Here is an 11,294-nt window from a genome sequence, read left to right as displayed (position 1 = left end):
TGAACCGACAAGCACTGGAACACTGGGGATACTCTTTGCACCGTCTCAGGTACTCACCTCTCCCGTTCCTGTTCCAAGAGGTTGGTAAAGTCATCGCTCTTGTTCATGTAATCTGTATGTTTATGTTTCTCATTTTCTAGCTCATAAACTGTGCGGCGATGGCACTTCTCTGCCAACAGGAGCTGTTCCAGCATGCGCCGATACGTCTCTTTCTGCTTTTCTTCAAGTCTGTCCAGCTGGATTGTAGGAAAGGAGAATAGACTGTTTTAAAGGTCTCCTTGCTTACTTCATCTGATTTATTAACCAACAATGTTGTGTTTGGTAAATGCTAGTCCCATAATTTTATGTCTTGGGTTTTGCGTAAAGCAGTGACTAGAAATAGGAGTAACTGTCCTGTAAAAGTAATGAATTCTTCAGACGGCGTGTTTGCAATAAACATTTGCAAGGTTCTCAGATACACAAAGGACAGAACTTTGCTTAGTTTTAGGGTAACAAATAATGTTGTTGCAGTGCAGAATTTCCCCTGTGGTGAGGTGCTGTGCACACTTTCCTCATTTCACACGGGAAAAGCTGTAGCAAATGCCACGGCAGGATACATGCCCTCAGAGCCTGGGAGCCTGAGTTCGCACACCTATATGGGGACTAGACACCTACATGTGGAACGTAAGCTGTAAGCTCAAGGCTGAAATTTGAGTTATGCGTCTTCCACTCACTTGTAGGACTGCTGAGGTAAAAAGTCTAAACTATTTAGATTCAGCATAGATTCAGTTTTACATTACCAAATACAATTCATTATAAGCCTTAAGGTTTTCCCCTCAACCTATTTTTTGACAGAAATTTCTCTTTCTTTATTAACAACACTTTACCTTTTTTGTCTTCTGGGGGGGGGTTATTAATTTAATATGCCAATTATTATTCAAACAAACACTGAGGCTAGGGAGAATGTGTCTAAAAAGTTGCCAGGGCACTCTGAAGCCACCACAGCTATTCATGTTGTTCCTTTCACTGTTTCTTGGGAGCAGATGACAAACTCCATCCTCCTCCCTGCCGAAGCAGCCCACAGCCCTGGCACGTCTCTGCTTGCCTGCCCCTGGCACGGCGGCTGGCAGAGCCCGCTCTGCCCACCCCCAGCCCTTACCCTGCATCTTCCTCGGCCCTGGCTGCACCGGGCAGTCGCTGTTTCACAGGGTGCCTCAGCAAACTGAGGGAAATAAGAGAGCAAGAGGACCACGGCGATTTGCTTTCCAGAAGTTGACCATGGCAGTCAAAGTAAAACAGTCATTGCATTTTATAAAGGAGCCAGGCTGAGTTCAGCCTTTGAGAGTAGATCTTTTGCACTTAAGAAATTTTGTCACCAACCTATTTTAGCTCCAACCTAACCCCTGTGGACCTACACAGGAAAAAACTTTTACACTGAGGTCCCCACCAAATTATCAGCTTCTTTAGAAAAAAGCCCTGCTAAGCTCTTTTAATCTTGTTCAACAGTATTTCATGCACGCTCCCACATGCTAATGTTTCCTTTCCTTATTTACGATCATCCCAAAAATTCCAGAAGACGCTTCAATGAGAACACACAGTATAAAGATATCCCATGGTAGGCACAATTTCTGGTGAAAAAATTAAATGTTCTAATAGGAGGAACTATGAAGATTTGGACAGGCACTACAGTATATTATATTGTACGTTGTCGCATGCTCTTTCTCCATGCCCTGTTATGAAACTATAAACATGAGCAGTTTATTTTGGCGTTCATGCTGGCCTCAGACATTCCCAGGTCCATTCTACATTCATCTGTTGCTTAGATTTTAAAGCAAGGGATCAAGTCCTACAGGTCTCCTTTAGGGGCTGAACTGATTTTGCAGTCCTAGAGCTTAAGTGACAGATTTATGATCCCATAATATGGTCAAAGTCAATCTCTGAAGGTCTTCTTTTCCTAAGTACCCACATGATAGTGGCCTAGTATGCCAAGAAAATCAAAGAGTGCTTACCAGTGCTGTGAGCAGTAGAAGCTGGAGCCTATAATTAAAAGGAATTTAAAAAACAGAACTGTAACACCCAAAGATTTTGTTCTTGCTTAACAGCACCAGCCCAAAGGAGCATACAAGCTCTTTATTGTTTGTGTTCAAACCCAGTGACTTTGCTTACAATTTATTCTGCAGTTGAGTGAACAAGAATATTCAATTTTCCTTCTATTTCTTGTCATTTGTACAAATGCTGTGTTATCCTCTTGCATGCTTTGCACACATCCAAAATCTGTGGAGTCTCACTTCTGGTTAGGATTCCCCCTGCACAGACATAGTGATGTAAATCAAGAAGTTATTACCTCTGAAATTGGTTTCTCATAGACGTCTTCCCCTATAGACTTTTCTTGGGCAAGGATAGCATCCCTGTGTAGCACTCGGAGCACGTTCTCTGGAGCTGCAGACCCATAGTGAGCTTCTAAAACTTCAGGTTTGGTTTTCTCTGTCTTCAGCATGTGGATCACATCCTCCCTTGCCTGTAACATTGCAAATCATACCATAAGCCAACCTATTAACCAACAGGGAAATGAGGGAAAATAGGGGCATTTCATACGTAAGGACTGCATGCATAAAAATAAAATAAATTAGAAGAATGCCAGGCTGCCAATGGAAATATAAAAACTTTGGGATATATCAGAGTAAACATGATCTGTGCAATCCGAATGTCATCCTTGTAGGCATTAATTATTCTATTCCTGCCTGCCATTACATTTGAATGCTGTGAATTTTTATCTGGGTTGCAACTATAGCAAGGGAACATCATTACTTTCCATATACATCATCGTATTCACTGCCCATGCTGTTCCCTGACTGGGGTAAGGAGATGAATAGAACAAGAGGCACAAGTGGGCTGAGATAATATTTCTCAGACAGCCTCAAATCAAGTATTTCCTAGTCATTCCCTACCTGACTTTGTGACTATATAATCTCTTCAAGTAACTTTTAAAATAAAGTTTTCTAACTTCTGTTTGTTTAAACAAAACCCCAGAAACATTGCAGATCCCGGCTAACCGGCATTACTGGCGGCAGACCCGAAGAGGCTGAGCAAACCCTGCCGGCAGCGGAGGAGGGCTGCTGACGCTGGAGCGGGGGGTACCTGGGAGCAGTGGTGCTCCTGTGGCCGAGAGGAGCGTGGGTCCCAGCTCCCGCTCCCTGCCCTGGGTGGGAGCCCCCAGTTTCAGGCAGCGTGAGCAGGCACCTGGGCATGATGAGACTGCTCTGCAAGGCCACCTGGCTATGAATAAGGGGCATTTTAAGGCTATGCTGCAGACAAATGCTTAATCCCGAGCTCTGTTTCTAACGATACTTGCCAACATCTGTTAAGCCATCTGTAAAATGAGGGCAGGGCACTTGCTTGTCCTTCAAGGCAGGTTTATAAGGCCATGATCCAGGGAGGGGCTGTAAAAGGTACAAGTTTTCGGTGGGCACGAGGGAGCTCCTGGATTTCCCTGGAGAGCATGTCTTCCACAAGCCCAAAGGGATGGGGGGCAGAAGACTACGGGCACCAATTTTTCTCTCGCCTGCCCTTCCGACACTCAACCCATGTGAGCTTGGGAAGCAAATTAAGGGCTAAGGAAAGGTTCAGATATTTTAGGAAAAATCCCTTACAGATCCTGCCCCTATGTAAACAATGGCTGTTTAAGATTTATGAACTGACCAACACTTCATGCTTTTCCACAGTGTTTATAACAGCACTCCATATTATCCCTGTAGCAAATATTAAATCTTTACCCAGTACCACAGAGGCATCGCAACTCTACAAAACCACCTGCTTTTAAAACGAGCAAGGAAATAATTTCAGGAAATGGCAAAGACCCTTTAATCTTTTTTTTAATAAAATAGAGTAACATGAAAATAAAACAAAAAATGAACTTGAGGCAAAGATCATGCCACCCAGCTGAGAACTAGACCAATTATAAACAGCTAGCTGTAGGGGCTTACTCTGTACAACATTTTGTAACCTTAAGTAAAAGCTTTGCGCATGTCTGCAAGATACAAAATACAGACTGGAATGGTATTAATGTTTTTTCAGCACCAGTGTGGGAAAGGTGCATCACTCGTGGATGTCAAAACTACAAGTGAATTATGTGGGCTAGTCCCAAAGAGTGCCAAAAGAGCATGTACACCTCACTACATCATGTCCTGGGAATATGCCATTCTCAGTACAGGAAAAATGTTATTTTAGGAAAGTTTTAGACAGGTTTGAGAATATATCATTTTTTATATCCCTGTAAAAATAACAGTTATCTTAGTGTCTTCGTTACTATGAGGCCAATGCTTCTATACTGAAGAAAAAGCCCTTAAAAAGTCTAATAAGGATAGCATAGGAGTTTGGGGGGATTTATAAATATCCTGATTTTATGACGTGTGGCCTTAGGCCCTTTTAGGAAAAGACGGTTTTGGGGCCATATCTGCGTCCTGCCCCAATGAACAAATTCGGTGTCCTGCTGTGTGCCTCGCAGCAGGGGCCCCGTGCCACAGGCATGCTCAGGGAGAGCACTGTGCAAAGGGAGCACCGAAACCAGTGGGATGAGGGGGCAGCCCTCTTCTACCCTATGCACCAAGGGCCACAACCAAGCATGTGGAAATCTCGTTTTGGTCCTGAGCACAGAAAGTTTCAGGCCTCACGCACCCCATTCCTCAGGCATACCTCAGACCCTAGGCTATTCGGGAGGGGAGGAGGATGAGTTCATTCTCTCCTGTCGAAGCTGTCAGGCCCCCAACAGCGTAGTTAAACATTGACAGGGCCAGGCAGAGCAAACAGAGACACCTTGGGCTTGGTGATTTAACACTATGACTTGGGAGAGCAAGGAGCTGGACTCCAGTCTCTGCAATAGCTTTTTGATACAGTAATAGCTGACGGAGGGACCAAACGCTGCTCTTCCCAGCGAGTGCCCCAGCCCCTGTTCCGTTGTGCACTGTCGTGCATGCTTTCCTTCCAGCCTCATTAGTCTTTAATCATTGACGATTAAAATGGAGCAACTTTAGCAGGAGGGAATGAGAGTCCCTGAAACAGCTTATGACTTGCCAGCTAAGAAAGGTTTCTGGAAGCTGCAGGTTTGGGTCCCCCGAGAGCCAGAGGGAGCTGGGCCAGGGGAGCGGGTGATGCTGAATGGAGGAACCGGCACCCCAAGCAGGAAAGAAGGTTCCCAAGCTCAGTTCAGAGCTTCGAAGGAAACCCCTATTCATTGCTTCATCTTTAAAAGGAAGCAGTGACACACTTAGCTCCAGTGGACAGGGCAGGGCTGTCAGCCCTGAAAACCCCTCTCTGCAGCCCACGGGGAGGGTACCCAGCCCCGGGACAGGCTGGGTGGCACCATCCCCAGGGCGCAGGCAGCTCCCCGCTCACGTACCCCTTCCTGGGCACCCCACGCTCTGCAGGCACTGGGGATCTGGATTGCATTAGCGTGGCAAGGTGCCTTCTGACTTTTCTGGGCTTGGCCATTGCTCCTATCGTTATCTTTTCAAGGGTATCGGCTAATTCACCAAGTACTCTGTTTCCATGGACTTATGATAACAGTTTGTGAAGAGCAAACTAACAAACAGACACTCAGGTTGCTAGGAAGCATTGGACCAAAAAAGGGGCCTCGTGCTAATAATAAACTGGAGAAAAATTTGCTTTTATTTGGTCAGCAACAAGCCCCAGCATAGGAAGATTCTGAAGTGCAGCTAGTCTAGGTCGGAGAGGGGCCCGGGCAACATCCTAACCTCCCATCAGCCTCAGGATTTGCAAACTCCAGTTAGCGTCTCTGAAACTCCTTAGCATAAATGTAGAGGGAAGGAGCTGAAACAGCTGAAGCACAGTGATTTCACGTTTCCTCCAAATGACTAGTTTTCCACTGAAACAACTAGAAGAGAACTCACGTGGAGATGTGTTCTTTCAATGTATAGTGAACAAGTATCATTATATTAAACCACTGAATACAGACCATTTTCAGAAAACAAGTCAGAATAATCTTGTAGAGGAACACTTGGGCTACTTCAACACAAGTACCTGAAAAAAGGTACAAGAGGCTCAAAGTGGGGGGTCCTAGCTACGAAGAGGGAACCCTACTGGCAAGCTGTTTATACTGATGGACCTCTACTGTAGATCCCTCCCTTGTTTCAAAGCACAATGCTGTTTAGCGTAAATCATAAGCTAGGAGACACACACAAGGAAGAGATTTCAAATTGGAAGTAAACTTGTATATAAATCCCAGAGGAAGGTTGTTAGCTGTTTTCGTAGAAGGAACATGGTGCTTGGCACAGGAAAGCCATCTCTCAAGTCCTTGTTTTTTTGTTTTGTTGGTGCTCTAATGAGGGAGAGTATTCAGGCACGAGAAGACCACATATTGCAACAGCTTGTAACACAATGAAACTTATTTGCGTAAGTCCAGAAGACTGCAATTAGTCAGAGAAGCTCTTTAAAGTCAAGATACAGAATTTAGAAAATACATACATTTACTTTTATTGTTTTTTGTTTCTTAAATTGTCCTACAGAAAACTCCAAGCTAACTTTTTATCTATACTGTTCAAATTGTGGGTTCTTGAAAATAGACTTTTTTGTTAATAAAGTGCCCTCAAGTACCTAATTCTCTAAACAGTAGGAACAATGAAGACAGACTAAAGAAGAGGCCACTTTTACCTCTTAGTAATACTCTCAAGACAAGAAACACAGAAGGCCAGATGTGTTGATAGGTATTTTTCCACACTCATTTTCTCCAGGAGCAAAGCCTGGTTAGAGACTCCCCGTCCATCAAACTCATAGAACAGCCCAGGTTGCAAAAGACCTCAGAAGATCATCTGGTCCAACCTTTCATGGGAAAGGAAGCCTAGATGAGATCATCTAGCACCATGTCCAATCACATCTTGAAAACTTTCAGTGATGGGGACTCTACCACATCCTCAGGGAGGTTGTTCCAGTGTTTGATTGTTCTCACTGTAAAAAATTTCTTTCGTATGTCGAGATAAAACCTCTCCCGGTGCAACTTTCCCATTGCCCTTTATCTTCTCCGTATGGCTTCTTGTGAAGAGAGAGCCTCTGTCTTCTTTGTAGCTGACCTTTAAGCACTGGAATACTGTGATGAGGTCCCCCCCACGCCTTCTCTTCTCCAGGGAGAAAAAAACCTAACTCCTTCAGTCTTTCCTCACAGGGCAGGTTCTCCAGCCCTTTGATCACCTTCATGGCCCTCCTTTGGACCTTCTCCAGCCTGTCTGCATCTTTTTTGAATTGTGGACACCAGAACTGGACACAGTACTTGGTTAACTCCTTTGGCTATCCCTGCTGATAGAGGAACTGCAATGTTGAACTGTATCTAAGCCTCATTTTATGCTTACTGGAGCTGCCAAAATCTAAAGGCTGGTGACCTGAGATCTTGAGTACCTCCATGGAGGGGCTGAAGTGCCATGGAGCATTGCTGTCCTGCAAAGCCTTGCCTGCTCTCCTTTCCCTCCTCTCTACTACCCAGTGATTAGTGCACTTACTTAAGATGTGGGGTCTGTATTTCTACCTGGGAAATACGAATTCCTCAAGACAACGCTCCCCTCCCCACGGGAGTGCATGCCCAGCTGGAAGGCTGACGTGAGGCCACTCTTTGCAGGGTTACCCTGAAATACTCATTTTTTGGCAGAATAAAAGAGAAGAGCTTTCTTTTGCTCGCTGGCTTCAGCAGAGCAGGGGTCTGGGTTCCAAACCTTGCTTTACTATGTGTCTAGTAAAATATTTAAATGATATAGAAAGGATGTAAAGAGGTCCCTGCCTAAAATTGAAAGCATTTAGGAAACAATAGCATGACTCTGCTGCTTGTAAAAGGGGACTGGCAGCCTAGCAACCAAATTCTTGGTCAACGGAAAGACTGTTACACAAGCCGGGCGTTCGGACGTGCTTCCTCCTCGTGCCCTGCCCTGCCAATTTACTACAGCCCTCTCTCCCCATTCCCACAGTCTTTGGCCTCTCCTGTGAGACTGTTAACAAAACTCAGCACCCACTAAATGGGGAATTTTTGCTATAGCCCATTTGTCACCTGGGAAATGGGGCTGAGCTGATCAAACTCGTTTCATGTAAGGCATATAGTAAATCGGAAAAAAAATTCAGTTGTGTTCAAGATGAGCTGAATGGAGTCAAAGTAATCACTGTCAGCTGAGAGTAAAATCCAACTCAAGATCCTTTGCCAGGACATCTCTTAAACTGTTCTCCTGAATTTTGTTTGTAAGTAGCCTTTCTGCAAATTCAGTGTGCCTCTTTCAAAATCAGTTACCAGTAACTATTTCCTTCATAGCTCCATGCTTGGAGCCGTCTAAAATACATCTAACTACTTCAGAGCAATCTCAATATTTCAATAACATGATGACAATCTTCTCAATTAATTGAAAGAAGTTTTGAAAATTCAGGAGCAGGAGTAGTATTTACAGGGAATACACTTACGTAATATTTGGAAGATCTGATATTTCCAGCTTTTGACTATTTCTTTTCTACTTATCATGACACTTTGTTATGCCTGCACAAGTAACAGAGGTTTAATGTTTATGAAGTCATATTTTTCTCGACAGTGATTAATGGCAAGAAGTAACTATCGAACCACAGATAGGAACCTTTACTTCTAGTTGTGGTGGTGTTACTTGCATTTCACACAGCTCGGGTTATTTATAGTGCAACAGCTGCTCTGTACTGCATCAGAAACTAGATAAGGTCACAGGTTCTCCATGTAATGTTGTGGTCTTACCAGTGGCTGATTTCCTAAATTCCAGTACACTTTACAAATGTTTCACCTAGAGCTAACAAACATCACAACCAAGGCATTCTTCTGAGGGAGATCAGGAGGATGTTCTCACACTGCTCTCTGCGCTATCCAGGACAAGCTCATGCTGTGTCGCTGCCAGGGCAGGAATAGTCTTGTCTCTGAAAATTCCCATTAGAGACCTCAGAGTGAATACCGTGTGTTCATTTAGTTTACTTTAATGAAGAAACCATCTTCAGGCAGGTGTACTTGAAAAACTGCATCTGCAAAACTTTCTTAACACTAGTCCACTAATCCATGTTTAAACTCAGTAACTTCCCTTCTTTTCTTACCTTAGGATGAAATTCAAAGGATTAGAAGGAAAGTGCACTTTCTTCATTTTGTGTCATGATACTAAGAATATGAATAGAGAAAGTAATAAAAATTGCCCTGCCTACTGGAATGACACTTTTGTTAAAGGCCTGATTCTTCAAGCTGTGCCTACGTACTGCTACAAGGACTGGGTAGCAATTTGTCTTCCGGGTCAGAGGTACTTAGTGTACAAAGCATGCTTCGAAGCTGGGAAGTTAGATACTCTACTGCATATTGCATCGTACAAAGCTCCTTTTTGCTAAAAACTCAAGAAATATTTTTCTCTCCTGTACCAGATATCTGAAGTAGCCTTGTTTATATCACTCACTTAGTGATTCTAGCAAAATGCTGGCTAATGACACGTATACATAGTTTTTCTTGCAAGGAAGACTATGTACAGCAAAGTTTTTTTCTTGCCTTTCATTTTAGCTTAATTTCCTAATACTTGGAACTGTGGAATTCACTTGCACAAATTTCTTTTAACTTTTCTGGACTCAGGTCTATGTATGTGATTTACTTTGGAGGTAAAGAGACGACTCCAGTGATGAAAAGTGACCGTCGGTGTTTTTATACAAAAGTTTAGTGAAATATATCCAGAAATGCAAGTAATCCCTCATGACTCTGGGGATATGAAACAGAGTTGTCCTGTCTTCTTCACACCGTGCAGAACTTTCTGGCCTTGTATGAAGCCTTTGGAGCTATACAGTGTATTTCATTTTGTTGTGTGTTATCTTACAGTGATAACACAGAAAGTCCTTCTAAAATCAATACTGGAGGAGAGGCACATGATAGACTAGCTCATCCACTGCACAAACCCTCTGAAGTAGCTCCAGAAGAATTACATCAGAGATTAATTTGGCCTCTTATGTTTAAAAAAGTCCACGCTAAAGATTGCAGAGCTGGGGAGAAGCAGCACAGAGCAATGTATTACTTCTTACAGCAAACTTTGAAACAGATCAAATGAGCACTAGAAGACATCTGTCTGTTATTTCCTGCCCACACAGCTTTGTTCTGCTTTATTGCCAGAGAGCTCCATGGATGATGTCACTTTTTTCTGAAGAAAACAGGCCACCAGAGCCTTTCACTGACATAATTAATTATCTGTAGTCTGGGCCACAGCCAGAAAATTCCCATGGCAAGGCCCTGAGAAGTATTAACTCCACACTGCTTGATGTTTTCAGAATTATTAGGGTCTGGAATATCCTGTCTTGTCTTTTCACACTGAAAGAGTGCTTTGCTCAATATTATCGAACCGTGGGGCAGTTACTGCAGCATATAGAATTACAGTGTCATGATCCAGTCAGCACAGAGAGACCAATGCGATGGGTCACTGTCAGTCACGTGCACGAATCTGCATGTTGGGATACGCTTTACATGCTTCAGCAATGCATCACAATGGCTAAACCCACTGTTTTGGGTTTGCTGTATCCAATCATATAGTTTACGTCTCGGCCAACATTAACTGTATAATAACATTTTGCACATGACCTGAAGCCCAGCAGCAAGCAGAGACCACAGATTGATCCAACTAGCCAGCAGGGAGAGGAAAGAACATCTGTTCAAACACCTTTTTGGACACCTGAGCAGGAAGAATCATTAACAACAGTGCACAAATGACTATTCGCAGTTCAGGGCCAGTGTATGGCTGCGTGATGCAGTGTGCATCCCAACAAATGAGGTAATTAACAAAGCAACTTTAGGTCTTTTCTCTGACTAGCACTAGTCACCACAATACTTGCAAAGGCAGAGGAGAGGTCCCCAGTTCAGGTACTCCAAATCAGACATGAAAACCCAAATGACTAAGTCCCTATTCTGGTTTATTCATGGTAAAGAAATAATCTGCAGCTTTCCATATCCCAGGTGAATATGGGAGCTACTATAGCAGTATAAGAAGTCATTAAAATTGCAGCACATTTCCCACACATTGAGGTGTTTTTATATTGCTGGAGTCATGTAGTAAGTTGCCATGTTCCTTTTGTCACCAGAGCTTATTTTGTAATCAGTTAGCACCTCTTGAAGAAGAAATAAAGATGTTTAATGAAAGGGTACTAACAGAAAAAGCATTTCTTTTCCTCTTTCTTGTGTTATCATCTGCCCCTTAATCTTATGCTAACCAGTCTGCACCAACACTCAAAAGATCCATGTTCTGTTCATGGACCTCTTTGTCATGCTTCACACATAAAATTAATCTCACCATGCTTCAATT

General features: G+C 43.4%; 1 protein-coding gene across 1 annotated transcript in view; it reads right to left on the bottom strand.

Annotated features, from left to right (window-relative positions):
• Positions 1 to 53: 53 nt before the first annotated feature.
• LOC104083080 (filamin-A-interacting protein 1-like) overlaps positions 54 to 11,294 on the bottom strand; it is a 21,918-nt gene continuing 10,677 nt past the window's right edge. The window contains exons 2-3 of the mRNA XM_009586444.1: positions 2,324 to 2,497; positions 54 to 236 (exon numbers count right to left, since the gene is read on the bottom strand). Coding sequence (XP_009584739.1) covers positions 54 to 236; positions 2,324 to 2,497 — 357 coding nt within the window. The remainder of the gene's footprint in view (positions 237 to 2,323; positions 2,498 to 11,294) is intronic.

Source organism: Fulmarus glacialis, unplaced genomic scaffold (assembly GCF_000690835.1).
Source record: "Fulmarus glacialis isolate BGI_N327 unplaced genomic scaffold, ASM69083v1 scaffold8931, whole genome shotgun sequence".
Taxonomy (NCBI): Eukaryota; Metazoa; Chordata; class Aves; order Procellariiformes; family Procellariidae; genus Fulmarus; species Fulmarus glacialis.
Note: the sequence above shows the minus strand (reverse complement) of the source record. Positions and strands in the feature narration are given on the sequence as shown.